General features: G+C 44.7%; 1 protein-coding gene across 1 annotated transcript; it reads right to left on the bottom strand.

Annotated features, from left to right (window-relative positions):
- Window positions 1–2,479: 2,479 nt before the first annotated feature.
- znf318 (zinc finger protein 318) lies at window positions 2,480–17,300 on the bottom strand. The gene is given in 12 exon segments (XM_088086899.1): window positions 2,480–6,349; window positions 7,214–7,332; window positions 7,901–7,994; window positions 9,395–9,547; window positions 9,549–9,617; window positions 11,211–11,533; window positions 12,762–12,861; window positions 12,941–13,041; window positions 13,291–14,509; window positions 14,983–15,685; window positions 15,861–15,964; window positions 16,776–17,300. Coding segments are annotated over 12 exon segments (5,970 nt in total). The 5' UTR covers window positions 17,028–17,300; the 3' UTR covers window positions 2,480–3,616.
- Window positions 17,301–18,059: the final 759 nt, after the last annotated feature.

The following is an 18,059-nucleotide window of genomic DNA, read 5'->3' as shown; positions in this document are numbered from 1 at the left end:
TCTTTTTTAAAAGAAATCAAACTAATCTGCTGAGGTCTCAGAGGGTTAAATGTCTGTGAAACTGTTTCAGTGGTTTCAAAGGGTTAATACGATTAATATTCACGTCATAAACATCACAACACTCTGTCTTTCACTGTAACCAAACTTTATTTATCGTCACATTCGACAGGCTCTGGTTCTTCCTTTAAAGGGATAAAGAAAAGAAACGGATAAAAATGACATCAAACTTTGACTGTTTGTGTTTCCGCTGCTTCACATCAGAGACGAGAAAAGGATTTTTTCATCACGGTCAAATTACAACCAAAAACACAAAACAAAACAAAAAAATCAGCTGATCGTCTGTGATTCCCGTTTTAAGTCGTTGTTCAGTTTAAAAGCAGATCTTCAGTCCAGAGCAGAGTTCAGCTCGTTTCACGAAACGTTTTGTACAAAACTCCAGAAACACTTCAGGCCTCATGCAGAAACTTTCTCTTAAATTTCTCTGAAAGCTTCTGCTGAGAGAAAACATGAGAGAAGTCGAGTCCAGAAGCATCAAACGCTCCGAAGCTTCAAGGTGATAAAATAAAAAATAGCTGCCAATTAATTTTCCAATGAATGGACTATTTTTTTCAGCTGCACTTATTTTTATATTTTTAGGTTTGTGTGAAAAAATCTGAAATTGTAAAGTAGTTATCTAATAATAGTAGTGGAGTAAAAGATTCAATATTTCCCTCTGAAGTGTCGTGGAGTAGAAGAGAAAAAAGGGGAATGAGATTAAAGTATTTGAGTAAAGTAAAAGTTCCTCAGATCTGTACTTGATTACAGTGGTTGAATAAATGTACTTAGTTACATTCAGCTGTGGTCAGTCAGTTACACAGTAACTAAAGTCACAGTAACTGGGATCAACGCACCAAGTATCACAGTATATATTTGGCTCTGAAATCTAAGAATAAAGTTATTATAATACTCTAAAATATCATCTAAACATGATTAAATGATGTTTGTGCATTTTTTTATGTTCCTCAAAAAATTCCAAAAACTTACTTTTCTTTGTGTTGGACAATAATTTGTGGCCTGTGAAAGCGAGATGTTTTTCTCTTATCTCGGTCAGAGCGCTCTGGACCGCTCGTAATATTTTCTCTGAGCTTCGAAAAAAGCAAAAAGAAGAAAACATCGGTGAATCCCAAAAATCAGAGCGTTTAACAAAACAAGAACAAATCCTGGATATGAACAAGAATTCGAGAAAATTTGTTTTGTACGTCGTTTCTTGTCAAAAACACAAAGTTAATGTAAACGTGAGTTTTCCAAAGCAGCTCGTCTTACCTTCCCGCAGGAAACTCGTCTTTTCCTGTGAAACCAAATCAACACAGAATCTGCTCGGACAGAAATCATCAGTCAGCTGTAACTCAGGGTGACGGACGATTTGATCCTAATATTTATTGTGACATAAAGCACTTTTACGGAGACATTCACAGCAGAGGACTCTCATTACTTAAAAAATAATGATAATAAATTCATAAGAGTTATTTTAAAATCTTAAATACAGATTCATAAAATTAATGGAGAAACAGAATGAAAATAATTCCCATGTCTGAGCATTTTTAAGACTTCTGAAAGACTGATTTAAGACATTTTTATTACTATTTTTAGATTAATGGATTCTAGTAAGACTTTTAAAGAGTCTGATTGTTAAACTGATAATAAATAAGAACTGATCAATAAATAATCAGCTTTAGTAAGGATTTCAGTGGCAAGTTTTCTTCAAGATGTTTTTCTTAAAGTTTGGACAACATTCTCTCTCTATGTATATTTTACATTGATAACGTATCACATTTTATTTTCATTTAAAAAATGTTGCATGATCTCAGTCCCCAATAACATGTTCTGAATGTTGCTTTGAAAATGTTCTTCCTTTGTTCTCATGTAACACTGTGGGAGCGTTTCATACAGAACGTCCTCTGATCTGTCACCTCAACGTCACCAAAACAAAGACCAAAACGTCTTTCAGCTCAAACGTTACGTCTCAGTCAGCGTTTAACCTCACAGGAACATGATTTGAAATGATAAAACATCCTTAAAATGTTCTTTGAACGTTATATTAAAACGTTTTCTTTATAACATCACACCTTGTAGGTAACATAAGCTAATGTTGTGGGAATGTTTCCTGCTGGTTGGGACTACAGTTCTTAACAGGCTGAAGTTGTATTCTGTTAATTTGCATCGTCTCTATCAAATAAGCGATATAAATTAATGAATAAATACTTATTTTTATTCTCACGTTCATGGTTTATTTGCCCAACTGTGTTGCTAGTAGCCCATGTTTTGTTTTTAGTTGCCTGTCAGTGTTGCCGGTTGTCTGTGTGAAAACTGGCCCCATTTTCAACTCTTCATCCTTTAATTTATCACGAGCATTCAACATCAACTTTGCACCTGGAGCACTTGTGGTGTAAAGGTGGTTGGTTACAGGAGAAAAGGTTTGTATAAAAACACAGAGCCGCTGTCGATTCTTCACTAACTTTTATTAAAACTACTTGAAGCAACAGATTTTACAAGGCGAGTGTTTGTTTTCTGACACACGAGCACTGACCTCAGATCAGTACGTCAAACACGAATCCGGATTCAGCTCAACGGCAGAATGAACCGAGCTGCTTTTGGTCCGACTCTTTTTTGTCACTCGTCGCCGTTTCAACAGAAATTAAGTTAAAGTATAAAACAAGAAAAACAACAGGTATTGCGTTCAGCTCCTCACCTGCAGGACGACACATTTAAACCTGTGGACAAAGAGAAATCTGTGACCCTCAAAGAAAACAGTGTCACATTTATTTCACAGTCGGCTGAAAAGACGGGTATTAGTTTGATGAGTTTGTGATTTCTTAATTTTTCATAAAGATTTCCAAAACATTTTCTCTTAAACCCTTAAAATAAGACACATTTCTGTGGGTCGCAAACAATAAGTGATTATTTGTGTAATTTTAGACGCCTAAAGAAGAAATATTATCCAGTAATTCACAAGAATAAAGTCCAATATTTCATATTTCTTGTCCTGGTGATTTTCTCACAACCCCTTAAAAATGTCTCGACCTTCTGAGGGACCGTAGATTGTGTCCGATAACCATGAAGAACAGATTCATACCTTCTGACCTTGTAAAGTAACTCTGAACACAAAGGAAATACTTTGAAGCAATTATTTTCACATTGATTGTTTTGGGGAAATTTTGTTGCAGGTGCAGAGACATCCTGGACCCAAATTTTGCAAATCCTAGGACAACGAAGGAATGACCTGCCAGTCTTACCCTCACGAATCCCACTCCTCGTGCCAAATCGTAACCAATCCAACCCACGAAGGCAACGAGTACGAGCCAATCAGATGGAGAGTAGAACATGTCATCCCTTCGCCATCCAAGGACTCACCACATCTGTACTGGATTCAAACTGATATCCAACATCTGACTCTGAAGAGGGCGGACTACAAAAGGGTTTCCCTAAACGTCGAAATTGGTTCTTGAAACAGATGAAGGTCAGTGTCATTGTCATTGTCTTTCTTGCCACGTGACATCCAGCTGCCTTTAAGTCCAAAAGCTTACTGACCAAAGACTTCCTGGAGAGATTTTACAGACACACCCTGTCTGGGCAGCTCCTACTCAAAGTTAAAATTGTAATCAAAGTTCAGGGAGGTTATATCTGAGGGGAGGCCCAGGGTTTCTGGGGTGATCTCCATTTTCCCAGGGTCATCCTCTGTGGGTGCCCCCTCCTCTGCCTCCAACCCAGAGCCAGGATCTGACGTATCCAGACCCTTTGAGTATGAATCTACCAAATCAGAGTCCCCTGATGGCATCTCGAGCTCTGGCTCAGACTGGCTCTGCTGCTGCCGCCGTGTTTGGTATCTGGTTTGAGATCTGGTTTGTCGGACAGGGCGGGGGGCAGGAGGAGTTCTCTTGCTCCTAGTTTTGGGGATTGGCTTGAGCTCAGGTTCTGGAGCTCTGTCAGGATGGGTGTTCTGGTCTGGTTGGTGCTCTTTGGGCTGGGACTGAGGTTGAGGGGTTGGGTCCAGCTCAGCAGGCTTGGTTTGTTGGGTGTTTTGGGAGTCAGATTTAGGAGATGAGGACTGGTTTTTGGGTACACTCTGAGCCTCAAAATGGGCTGGTGGACTCAGTTTTGATTGGTTTCTTTGTGTTCCAGATGGAGCCACCTTAGCTGTTGGATCTTGGGTGGACTGCAAAGACCAAACTGATGCAATTTGAATGTCTGATTCTGGCTGGGTTTGGGGACTTGGTGACTCTGGTTGTGTTTGAGGACTTGGTGACTCTGGTTGGGTTTGGGGAATTAGTGACTCTTGTCTGATTTGGAGACGTGGTGACTCTGGTTGGGTTTGGGAACTTCGTGAGGCTGGTAGCGGAGATTTACAGACCTCAGAGGGCGGTTGGGACTGGGTCACTGGCTGACCCTGAGGTGTTGGTTCTGATGCTTGTGGGGTAGGGAGCTGAATTTTACTGGTGCTGCTTTCGTCAGCTCTGACATCTGTTGCTGGTTTGGTGATGGAGGAGGGGCCCGTTTGGCCAACACTGCTGTAGAAGATGTCGAATAAGTCCTGGGCTTTGGCTGCAGCCAGATTACTCTTGTGTTTGTCAGACTTCTGAGCTCCGTCAGCCATGGTCGTGAGAGGTGGAGGCTTGACAAACACCGTACGAGTTTGCTCGCTCTCTGGAACGCCAGGAGCTGCCACGTCAGACACAATCTTTATCATTGTTGGTTGTGCTGGTTTACCAACAGATGGAGCAAGGGTACTTTTAGACAGTGCAGAGGTAGCTGCAGGTGGTGCAGGCTTTGCCTCCACTGGGGCAGGTTTAGAAACTAGTGGTGCAGATTTAGCCTCGAATGGCGGAGGCCTGAACATCGGCGGTGGATGTTTAGGATCAAATGGTGGAGGTCTGAACATCGGTGGTAGATTTTTAGGATCACATGGTTGTGGTCTTAACATCGGCGGTGGATGTTTAGGATCAAATGGTGGAGGTCTTGACATCGACGATGCAGGTACAGGTGCAGGTGTTGATGCAGGCACCGGAGCAGGTGCTGGTGCGGGTGATGATGTGGGCACCGGTGCAGATGCTGATGTGGGCATCAGTTCAGGTGCCGGTGCAGGGGCTGATGTGAGCGTACACCCGACTGTCCCAGGTGCACCACTTGGTGGCTGAGGATTCAGAGCCCTTGTGAGGCTATCAGAGAATGATGGTACTTCTATTGGAAATGGTCCCATTAAACCAGGAGTTTGCGATCGCATGGAGAGGAAGGTATTCAGAGGTGCAGGTCTACCCGTCATAGCTGCTCTCCTGTTTCCCCTCCCTGCGGGGGCAGGGAGGTTGGGCCGGATCCTTCCCCGGTTGGCGCCATTGGACACCCAGGGAGAAGGCCCGCCCTGTTGGCCCCCCAGCTTCTGGGCGATCTCTTTAGCAGCAGCCATGGATTTAGCAAAGGAATCCTCCACAGACGTCGGGCCTTGATTTGCAGCCGCTTCATCATCTTTGATGAACTCTGCGGCAACTTTTTCTGCCTCCTTTGCGAGAACATTCTCCCTCTTTTTCCATGTGAACTTTCCAAATGAAGGGGTTATTGTGGCAGATGCTGATTTACCGGTTTCCAGGTTCTGTTTGCGGAGCTTTGCTCTCATGGCCGGACTAGGACCACACATGATTTTGGGCAGTTCGTAGGGCTTTGGCTGAGGTTCGGGCTTGCTGACCTCCGGCTTCCCTGCTGGTTTTGCTGGAGCAGGCTTTTTCAAAGCTTCTTTCTCAGCCTTAAGTTTTCCTTCATCTCGCTCTTTGTCATATTTGGATCTATAGTCTGAATATTTATCGTATTTATACTCTTCTTTTGGACCATATTTGGGACGGTCATCATCATCATCCCTGCGATACCGGTACTGGTATTCTTCTTCTTTGCTGTATTTGTATCGGTCGTCCTCTTCTCTCCTGCTGTATTTACCCCGCTCCTCTTCCTCTCTGCTGTAGCGATATTTATCATCCTTCTTACTGTATTTAAATTTTTCATCCTCCTCTTTCTTGCTGTAAGAAGGCCTCTCCTCTTCCAGGCTTTTGGTATTCTTAAAATCCTCCTCTTTCTTGCTCGTTTTCAGCCTCTCCTCTTCGTCTTCCTCCTTTTTAAATTTCGCCTCCTTCTGAACAGTAAAGTCCTCTTCCTTCTTCTTCTCCTTGTCCTTTTTCTCCTTTTTGTGTTTGGACTTTTCCTCCTTGTCCTTGTTCCCTTTCTCTTCGTCTTCATGTTTGCGTTTCTTCCCGCTGTTCTCGGAGGCCAGTCCAGCCTGGCGGTCCAGATTCCTCTTCTGTTCATACAAAGGATTCTCGTACATTTGTTTCTGGTGACGAAGGCATCAAAACAGAGAGAAAGGACAGTGAGAGAAATAATTTAAAAACTTTTGTACAGACCAATACATCAAATAATCAACTGAAACATACAAACTTGTAAAATTTAACCTAGAGCCTGGAAATACGAGAATGTCGTGTGGGAGTTACGAATGCAAGATTTATGACTCTGTGATTTCAATTCAAATCACAGCGATTCAGATGTATTAGCATCTGCAGGGACATCAATGTCTGAAATTTAACACTAAAATTCAAATCGCAAATGGTTTGAATCACCTGAAATGTTAAAAAAAAAATGTCAAAAGAATAAAACTATCTTGGCAGGGGAAAAAAAATAATGAAGAAACAGCAAAAATAAACAACCTGTAAGGTTTTGGTTCTATGATCTGCCTCACTTTTTTACAAACAATAACATTTTGGAAATATCATTAAAGAGATGACAACAATCATTGTGGTCTACTTTGAAAGAAAAAAAAGGCATCAAAACACGTATGTACACACTCTGTATCTTCGGTAGACTGAAACAAACTAAAACATGTCCTGAGTTAGTCCAGGAGCTCGCACCGCAACAGGATAAGAATGTTGAAAACAGTAACCACATGACATTACTTTATACATTCTAAAGTTCCTCTTTGATAAAGTTTATTAGGGCTGGCTCTGGTTTGCCTTGGACCAGCCCCTAGTTGGGCTGATATAGGTCTAGTCTGCCAGGGGACTTTGGATAATTCACTGAGCTCCTTTCTGAATAAAACTGACATTGAATTGAGAATGAAAGGCCCTTAAAGCTACAAGAGCATCCTGAAGTCGGTTCTCAGCCCTTCATGTTTGTCTGTGTCAATTCTCCTTCAGTTTCATACCTTGTACTTCTCGTTGTGAGCGTGTGTGGTGACGTGCTCTTCTGCACAGATGGCGTCTCCATAAAACTCTTTACACAGCAGGCAGAAGAGTCCTCTGACAGGCAGCAAGAACTCTGAACCTGCAGCAAAACACACGCCAGCACGTTTCAAACACACAGGTGGCAATAAAGTAAACTGACAATCATGTTTACCTGGTGGATGTCTCCTTTTAGGGTACCTGTTAGAACAGGGGAGCGTCAGAGAGGTGACTTGTGTTTATAAAACACGTGAAGAATAAATGGTGTAAAGATCAGAGACCTTGTTTCACAGCAGTAACTGACAGAAAAGTTTTGAATGCTCAGTGGCATCAAGGTTACTGCAGGAGGAGTGGCACTACAAGGACAGATGTGAAAGCACCTTTCCGAAGGCGTCTGCACTACGTTTACAGCCTTCACTTGAAGATGAGACATGAAAAACAAATGAATTGATGTCAGAGACGAGGACAGGAGTATCCTCTGCAGGTCCAGGAGAGTCTTTGTCACTTCGTTAGCACTGTTTTTCATTAAAAGACACAGAAAGTGCAGCACAGATCCACCTGGAAGCAGAAGATGGCTAACAAAATTCAGCGGCTCAGACACCAAAATCATGGGGATTTAAGGCAGCATGGTGATGACTTGAAGAGGAATGACGGATGTGCAGTGCAGGTACCTTTGGCTGGTTTCGTCAGCTTCTCTTCTGACGACAGATTCTTGCTGATTTTGGTGGGAGTGGAGGCCCAGGGCCGGTCGTACGGGTCCAGAGTCTGAGAAGAGACGGGAAAATTGAATGTTCAGGTATGATTATGACAACAACAAAAATATATTTTCTATCACAGCTGACAACTGTTAGTCCTCAAACAAGACAATAATAAAGTCTCAAATGTCCTCAAACGGGATGATAATTAAGTCCCAATGTCCTCAAATGAGACAAAAATAAAGTTTCAAATGTCCTCAAATGAGTCGATAATTAAGTCCCAATGTCCTCAAATGAGACAAAAATAAAGTCACGATGTCCTCAAACAAGACGATAATAAAGTCCAACTGTCCTCAAACGAGTTCATCCAAATTAACAGCTGTCATGAGACGGCACAAAAGTCTCCATGAATAAGGACAACAGGTCTGAGAAAAGACGAAGGAAGTGTAAGGCCACGTTTGGCGAGTACGGCCCAACTATAAGCACAAAAGTCTTTCCTTTGTGTTTTTTAAAATAAGCCGTGTTCGTATGATAACGTTTGTGTTATCGTGTACACGGATCCACAGAAACAACCAAAAACGCTGTGGTCTGCATGCCAGGCCAGCAGTTTGAGGTGTAATTTTGTAATGATACACCACAGAAGTAGACTACTCGCCTGCATGAAGTGCAGCCGTGAAGTCGCTGTTCTCACAGGATCATCGCCAGTTTCCACGGCGACAGGACTGCCGTTATCGAAAGATTACACTCTGGAACCCGGTTTCAAAAGTTTGTGTTTTCCCCCAGAATGCTGTTGCCATGTGAATGAAAGGCCAACCCACAACAAACGTTTAACGTTTCATGCAAGAACCCTCGCTGTGTAAACGGACACAAAACGAAATGTCATCCTATGAAGACATTAGGACATGTTGTCCTTGTCTGCGGACATTTTTTGGCCCATCTAGTGCCAGCAAAAGCAAAAGACACTTATATGTACAAATAAAATGAGGACCATCTCTGCAAAGTCAGTCACATCTGATCACATTTTATGACAGAAACTTGTTAATTTATGATTAATGTTTGTAGATTGATAACGAATTCATATTTGAGCAGTTTTAGCAAAAGTAACAAACTTAGATACTTCTCGGGATTACTCGTTTGAGGACATCAGGACTTTCTGACTGTATATCAATATTTCACAAAAGGCCAAACTCAACACTCGAGTTGACTCTTACTCGCTCCTGTCCTGAGGGGACATCCTGAGGGGACATCCTGAGGGGACATCCTGAGGGGACATCCTGAGGGGACATCCTCGCATTTTATTCTTCTTCTTTTCAAATGTCAATAACACATCTGCTGTCTGAATTACACTGCTTTTATCTCTATTACCTCTGAAGAAGAACAGTAATGGCATAACAGCCAAATATGAACTTTTTAAACGTTGTGAATCTGGTCAAAGATTTGGTGTAAAACTTGTCAAATATGAAAACAAACCTTTCGGTGCGTCTTGCTGTGCAAGTGCGTGAAAAAATCAAACATGGAACCAGAGGTGACGTTACAGTTTTTGCACCAGTGGTTTCCGGCGTCATAGTATTCAAACGGCTCTGGGGGCGGGGTTGGAGGCGGGGGTGGGGTCGGAGGAAGAGCAGGCGGCGACAATGACTATAGGCGGCTTGTCCGGGGACGCTCCGGCCGGCGGCGGCACGGCTGAAGTCTGCTAAGAAACAAAGATGGAGGAGTGGAGTGAACATGGTGGGTGACTGCAGACAAAGACAGGATTCACAGTTCTGGCTTTAAAACTCAACAAAATGTGAAAATGTAAAAGTTTCTCACCTTCACTGAGCTCCAGCCTTCGAGGACGTTCAAAAACACGCGATAAACAAGAGTCCAACAACAGTCGCTGTTACATCGATCGGAACCTCAAACTCACTTCAACGTTTCAGATCAGAGTTGTGACAAATAAACTTTGTCTTTTAACAGACTCGTCCTGCGATGACAGCGTTCACATTTACAATCGAAATCCAGCAGTTTAAGAGCGTCACATGTTCCTGTCATCATAAACTCTCAGCTATCTATGTTCAAAACTACAAGATCAGACGATCTTGTCCAGTTTAATAAATCTGAACATTTCTCTGTAAGCTGAACCCTGAATATTCACAAAATGTTTTAACATTAAAGTACCTGTTGCCAGTGGAGTCATTACGATTCTGCTGCACCAGAGTTTAAACACTAAAGTTTCACAATAAAAGCCTTTCAGTGGCTCAAAGGACATAATCCCTTTCCTTACAGGCTTTTATTGTGAAAAAGAAACAACCTAGCAAAGTCGAAGCGCCTGTAATAAATGACTGTTGTGTTATTGTAAGGTGATGTACTACAGTTCAGGTAACAACACCACTGCTGCCTGAATTCACTTTTAATTTGAGAATTTATGACATAGTTTTTTTATGACATTAGAACTCTGAAACAGAAACAGTCCTCCAGCGCCGAAACTGGTATTTTTGTTTATTGTGATGTTATTTCCAGGAGGCCCTTGAAATGCTTCATAACTTTAAATCTGTACAAACAAAACTAAAAGGTTATGTAATTCAATACACCAGAATAACTGATGAAAGTGTTGAAACGGTCAACGGTTTTGTTTTTTTATCAAATTTTTTTCATGAGTTTTTACAAAAAAAAGTCGAGCCAAACAATTTTTTAATGAAAAAATATTTCTGAATGCAAGTTATTTGACTCTACGTTATTTTGTTTTTCATGCTCATTTTTCATGAGCGGAGCGCAAAGGTGCTGACTGATCGTTCGTTCCTTTGGCGCCGCCACGTGTTTGTGACCGCAGCTCAGTGACATCATTATATGCGTACGAGTGCTGACGGAAACCTCCGCCTCCTGCTGCTAAAAGAATTCATGTTCTAGCTATTCTGGTTTTTATTTTACATCTCTAAATACAGGGGGAATATACCCATTTAAGTACGGCGAAAACCCACAAACGTTATCAGCATCTCAGCATGTGTTTGGCAGATAAAATCCCTCCTCGTCCTCTCAGTCGGCGACAAAGTCAAAGTAAAGTAAAACAAACAGGCCGACTATCTACACACACAAACAAGCTTCTTAACAGGCGAGACCACCAATAACCGATCAATACTTTAACGATTAGCTTCTGATCTGAGTTTCAATCATAAACTATAAAATGTTATTTACTTTGAAGATAAAGTGTTAATCTAAGCTGCTTCATAAATACGGAGTGTGGCGCTGACGAGCCCTAGCTATGCTTCAATAGTACTTCCTGTTTTACCTCCTCTGCAGGTGTGTGTACCTTTATTGTGGAGCTGCTGGCCGCCTGCCGTCCATCAGGACTCCACTCCGCCTCACGTTTCTTCTTCTCTGGTGGCGGCGGTGGCGGCGGTTCGTCCTCCTGGCCATCGGCCGGTTTGACGCTCCTGCGGGGCCTGTCAGACGGCATCAGGCCGAGGATGAGCGCGACCTTCTCGATCTCGTTGCGTTTCCTCTCTGCGGCTTCGTGCTCTTTGCGCAGGTTGGAGATCTGAGCCATGACCTCCTCCTGCAGGTGGCTGATCTCCTGCAGCAGAGGGTCTTTGTGGCCGCCCTTTTCCCGCCGCTTCTTCCTCAGGAGCTCGCCTGAAGACACGACAAACATACATCTCTCTCCTCTCCGTCAGCTGGGAACATTCACGTACGTTTTAACGATTAAACCACCCGAACGTGACAGAGAGCACACACCACACAAACTACACTGAACACTGCGTACACGATGCTGCACACTTTGCTGAACGCTACATAAACTGCGACAAATATAAGGTACACTATGCTGCAAACTCCATAAAGTAAACCGAATGACGTACAGCGTGCTGCACACATCGCCAAACACTCCGTAAACTACACCGAACACGACCTGCACTATTAAGAACTACGAAATCTTTTTTGTCCACAAATGTGAAACTTCAGTTTCACCACAAAATACATAAAAGAAAAACCTGAAAACTATAAGAACATAAAATAAAAACTTTCAAAATAACATGTTTCATGTGTGTTTTGTGTGTGTTTCATGCGTGTTACATGCATGTTTCATGCATGTTTCGGCATTTTTCATGCGTGTTTCGTGTGTGTTTCATGTGTTTTGTGTGTGTTTCATGTGTATTTCATGTGTGTTTTGTGTGTGTTTCATGTGTGTTTTGTGCATGTTTCGTGTGTTTCATGCTTGTTTTGTGCATGTTTCGTGTGTTTCAAGTGTTTCATGCGTGTTTCATGCTTGTTTTGTGCATGTTTCGTGTGTTTCAAGTGTTTCATGCGTGTTTCATGCGTGTTTCATGCTTGTTTTGTGCATGTTTCGTGTGTTTCAAGTGTTTCATGCGTGTTTCATGCTTGTTTTGTGCATGTTTCGTGTGTTTCAAGTGTTTCATGCGTGTTTCATGCTTGTTTTGTGCATGTTTCGTGTGTTTCAAGTGTTTCATGCGTGTTTCATGCTTGTTTTGTGCATGTTTCGTGTGTTTCATGCTTGTTTTGTGCATGTTTCATGTGTTTCAAGTGTTTCATGCGTGTTTCATGCTTGTTTTGTGCATGTTTCGTGTGTTTCAAGTGTTTCATGCGTGTTTCATGCTTGTTTTGTGCATGTTTCGTGTGTTTCAAGTGTTTCATGCGTGTTTCATGCTTGTTTTGTGCATGTTTCGTGTGTTTCAAGTGTTTCATGCGTGTTTCATGCTTGTTTTGTGCATGTTTCATGCGTGTTTCATGCGTGTTTCATGCATGTTTCGGGCATTTGTCATGTGTGTTTCCTGTGTGTTTCATGTGTGTTTCATGTGTTTCATGCGTGTTTCGTGCATGATTCGCGGCATCTGTGTGTTCTCACCTTGTTGCTTCCTGAGCCTCTCCAGCTCCTTCATCAGATATTCTTTCTTCTTCATCCTGATCTCTCGCTCCTGCTTCAGCTTCTCTCTCTCCTCCAGAACCTCCACACAAGACAAAGAGTCAGGTAACCTCACCTGTCTCACCTGCAGTCACATGACCTGATCAACTCGAGGCACACACCTTTTGTTTCTGGCTCTCGTTGTTCTGCTCCTCCGACACTCTCTTCTCGTGGCCGCTGACTCGTCCCCTCTCGCCGTCCTGAGCTGAACTCTTCGCCACACCTGACGACACAGTTTCTTTGTTATTTTATTGCTGCCTTGTTTTTAATCTGCTGCTTGACTGAAAAGCGCTTTGTAACCTTGTTAATAAAAGTGCTATATAAATAAGGTTCCTAATCATCAGAATTTATTTATATCAAAAATTAAAAAAAAAAAAAAAAAGATTCTCTCACAAAACTAACAATAAATAAACAAACTGGTTTATAATTGTCTCGTTTTATATGGGAATTATTCCTTTAAAGACTGACCGACCTTTGACCCCTGGCTCAGGGCCCGGTTTTTTGAAGGAGTGCTTGTAGGGCAGAGTGGGCGGGAACTCGTCGGGGCTGGTGTGAGGGGGAGGGGCCATGTTGGGGGGCGGGTACATGGGCGGCCACTGCTGGTGCATGTAGGGAAGGTAGTTTCCGTAATGGCCGTAACCCGGCGGGGGGAAGTTGGCGGGCAACATGCCGTGGACCTGCGAGGGGGGGTAGGCGGGTATGGGCACCCCGGGTTGAGGGGGCAGGATTTTGGGATTGGCGGTTTGTGACGGTGGCTCTTTTTGTGGCAGCGGTGCTTTCGGCACAGCGTTGGTCTCCTTGGAGTCTCTGTGAGATCTGGGTGGCGCCGAGCTCTTCCTGCGGCCGTCGTTGCTGCTCCAGCTGCCCCCCCGGCCACGGCTGCGGCTGCGACTGCGACTGCTGCTGCTGCTACTGCTGGAGCTGTGGGTCCGCCTCTTGTGGCTCCGGCTGCCATCTGAGCTGCCCGAGGAATACCGCCTGCGGCGTGTGGGTGTCTTTGGAGGTGGCTTGTTTCCATGGAGACGCTCTTTGGTCCTGGCGGCCATCTTGCTGATCTCCGACACGCCCAGGTCTAGGCCGATGGTCTTCAGCAGGTCCTGGATCTTCTCGTACTCCTCCAGAGCTTGACGCTCACCCTCCTCCAGTGGCTCCGTCCCTGGAGGGATGGCGGGGTTCGACACCTGCACTGTGATGTTCCGGTCAGGGCTGATGGAGGCCCGGCTCGCGTACCTCATGTCCATCTCAGCAATGGAGGGTGGGGCCTGTAGGTGCTGCAAGGCCCCTGGCGGGAGGCCATACATCTGAGTGATGATGGGTTTCTGTGGGGGGTAGTCTCCGTACAAGGCCTCCTCCGTCACGTCTCCGTACAGATCCAGTGCATGGTGCTGGATTGGCTCGGACTCTGGAGGAGGTTTGGCCTCCTCCGAGTCTCCATAGAGGAACCTCTCCTCGTCATCGATGTCATCCACGGCCTTCTCCTGGGCGTTGGCCCCTGCCGGCCCCCCCAGCAGGTGGAGGATCTCTTTGATTTCGGCATCGAGACCAGCGCGGTGAGCCATTTGCGGGTCAGACCTTAGCTCCGACAGCATGGAGGCCACCGTGTGAGGCTCCATACCCCTGACCGCCTGCAGCAGCTGGTCGGCCACCCGTGACATATTGGTGCCGTCGTGACCTCTGGGAGAGTCGGAGGTCTGAAACACAGAAACATAGCTGAGTGACACCTCTGGACCAAAGATCATCTCAGGACTCAGGACTTGGACCCCAAAGGAGTCAGGACAGGGACAGGACGCCAGAGGCCAGTCACAGCTGGCCTATACATATTTCTACGACTTTAGGACATTTCAAGAATTTTAGTCAGATTTCCGGAATTGTTGGACATCTCTAAGGTTTAAAGAGGCTCAAGGATTTTAGGACACTGGGGTCTTAGCTAGGACCTCTGTGCAGGGGTGTAGGGGATCCTCCACAGGCTCTTTTTTTGACCAACAAGCTCTATTTTGATGCTGTTTTATTCACTCTGCCACCTTATGGAGACTAAAAGGACAAAAATTATTCACAATGTCAATCAATTTATTTTTGTTTTATATGAGAACATGGTTAGGGGGATCAAATTTGGCCCGCGGGCAGTAAGTGAGAATCACAGGGATTTGGATTATTGGCCTCCTACCATGAGTGACGGCGAGTCCTCGGAATCGGTGCGTTTCTTTAGGATTGATTTCGTCGGCAGACTCAGCATCTCCTCAAGCTCCTTCCTGCGCCGGGCCGTCTCCAGCTCTTTGAACTCTTTTCTGGACTTCTCATCGCTGTCGCTTCCGCTGCTCGAGCTCGAGCTGCTGCTGCTCACACTGCGACTGTGGCTCCTCTGATGGCTCTTACTGCGCCCGTAGCTCCGCCCTCTGGACCTGGACCTGGATCTAGACCTGCTGTGGAGGCGGCTCTTGCTCCGGCCCCGGCTCTTGGCCCGGCTCCGGTCCGGAGTGCGACTCTTGCTCCTGCTCTGACCCCGGCTCTTGGCCCGGCTCCTGTCCGGACTGCGACTCTTGCTCCGGCCCCGGCTCTTGGCTCGGCTTCGGTCCGGAGTGCGGCTCCTGCTCCGACCCCGGCTCTTGGCCCTACTCCGGTCTGGACTGCGACTCTTGCTCCTGCTCCGGCCCCGGCTCTTGGCTCGGCTCCGGCCTGGACTGCGGCTCTGGCTGCGGGGCCGGCTCTTGCTCCTCGCCCGACTCTTGCTCCGTGCCTGGCTCTTGACCCGGCTCCGGTCTGGACTGTGGCTCCTGCTCCAGCCCCGGTTCTTGGCCTGGCTCCGGTCCAGGCTGCGGCTGCGAGGCCGGCTCCGGCCCCGCTCATACTCGGGTCGAGGAGGGTAGTCCCTGAAGGGAGACAGAACTTAAGTGGACTGAAGTTCTCAGCCGAAGAGTTTGAGCTTCTCCGGTGTGAACATCACATTCAAAGATCCAACGAGAACCAGAACGAGCCCACTAGCTGTTTCTTCTTGTGCTCCAACATCTCAAACCAGCCAATAACATCTGTTTGTTTCATGATTACCTGTCATGATGTCGTGAGGGGGCGGAGCCAGACGGTCCAATCAGCTCGTTGCCAACGGTGATGACCAGGTTGTGATCATGGGGACCACGAGGTGACGGAGACCTCTGCAAAACACATTGTGAGTGAGACACATTTATGTGTCCAGGGACCGCTGGACATTTGAAAATCCAACGATTATTTCTCATTTTACAGTTTCTGGCTGTGATAAGTGGTCTCACTTTTGGTTATTTTAAAAAATCAATTTATCTCCAATAATTGAAAATAATATCAATAATAATAATAGCAAATCGCCATTTTTGTTAAAGTGCCAAATGGTTTTCTTTAAGAATAAGCAAAAACTTTCAAAGAAAAAAAAGCCAAAGTTTGCTTCAAAAATTGAAAAAAGGAAGAGAAAAATTTAAAAATAAATAAACAATATCTTGTCAGTCACATTTAATGTTCTGGCTTGAAAAGTATGTTTCACTGTAACCGGACAGGACCGCGTTAAGTCCTGTTTAGTTTTTTGAATGAAGTTTGGTTTACAGCTGTTTGTTTGTTTGTTTGTTTACATGCTAGCTGACAATTAGTGTTAGCAAGATGAGTTTTAATGAAACATTTTAAAATTATGTAATTACGCAGTTAAAAAAATCTGAATACAAAACATCATGTTTGTCCGGTAAATTTAGGATTAAGCTCTTCTGGTTTGACTTCATTAACGTCACACAGGGAGGCTTGTTCCGTGTTAAATCTGCAGTTTTTTGGTTTGCAGGTGCTAATAAACAAACGCTGACTTTAAACACAACTCTCTCTGAAGAGACATGAAAACTATTATTATTGTGTAAATGAACAGACTTCAGATTCTTTGTTTCAGTTTTCATTTTCTCAGGATCTGGACCTCACTCGGCTGGCGGACTCGTTCATCCCCGGAGGACTCACCTCTCTCGGCGGACCCCCGGCCCAGTACTCCCCGCCTCGGTGGCTCCCCGCCCCGGGAGACGGGTACCTCCTGCGCGGCGGGGACCGGCGGTAGGATTCCGGGTGTCCGTGGTCGTGGTATCCGGGGTGGTAGGGAGGCCTGGGCCGGCTCCGGTCGTCCCGGTAGACGGGTGCCGGGTAAGGCCTCGGCCCTCGGCCTTCGAAAGCCGGCGGCGGGTAGCCTCCTCTCGGCGGAGGCCGTCCCCGGTACATGTCCTCCCGCGGTCACCGGCGGACCGATCCAGAGTTTATCCGGCGGACCGGGTCTGGCTCTCCGCTCAAAGTTCTCTGAGATCACCGAATTATTTAATTAAAACCAGAATCTGAGCAGCTCCATCAGACCCGCACTCAGACCTCCAGACTCCTCTTCTTCTACCGACACAAACAACCGGACCGACCGCGCTGCCGCCCCCTGTAGGAGCCACGTGTCACCGCCCGGACCGGAGCTCTCAGTCACAGCTCACGGTCTTCTTCCGCCGAGGGACGGGAAGTTTTACATGTTCTTAGGGAAAACAAAGTTGCCAATAATTTTATGAAAAAAAGCAAAAAAAAAAAAAACAAACAAAAAAAAATTGTAAAGAAACAAAACATTGCTTAGAAAAAAAGAAGCCTAAAAACCAACTTCTGCAGGTTGCTGGTTTTAGCTGTTTTTTAGATGGTCCCAGACCCGGTTTGCCATCTGGTCTGATATGCTGTTGTGACTCATTGATCTCTGCATAAAAAGTGACAGCAGACTGAACTGATTTCTTCATATTTCCCCCTCAGGACTCAGATCATTTCTGTTATTACAGTTTCTGGTTCTGTTAAATTGAATTATTTTAAACTGCAGATTCTTTAAAAGTCACCACTTTTTTATTTCAAAGAAAAAATAGCCAAGACTTTTAAAGAATAAAAAAAATCACATTTAAAAAAAAAAAAAAAGGAAATATGCACTCCCAACTCACCGCAGATTTTCTTCAAAGCTGAAAAAAAAAAAAATAAATAAATAAAATAGACTTATCTCCCCCTTTTGGCACCACCTCCGCCCTCTTGTCAACGTCTAACAGCCTTTAAAAGGTCCTTTCTTTAATTCCAGCATAACAAAGTCGTGATGTGATCAAAAGTCACAGACCAGCTACTAAAAAGGGACACTTACTGATCTACAATCATCTGTCTAAAATAAAGTGAAATTTAGATTTGAAGTACAAGACTAAAAAGTTTTTCTTCTAATTAACTAAAAAAACGCTGACACACTCTGCAGTTTAT

Source organism: Plectropomus leopardus, chromosome 13 (genome assembly GCF_026936395.1).
Source record: "Plectropomus leopardus strain MGB_pleo_1.0 chromosome 13, ASM2693639v1, whole genome shotgun sequence".
Lineage (NCBI taxonomy): Eukaryota > Metazoa > Chordata > Actinopteri > Perciformes > Serranidae > Plectropomus > Plectropomus leopardus.
The sequence above is the reverse complement of the archived record's forward strand: the minus strand, read 5'-3'. Positions and strand labels throughout refer to the sequence as shown.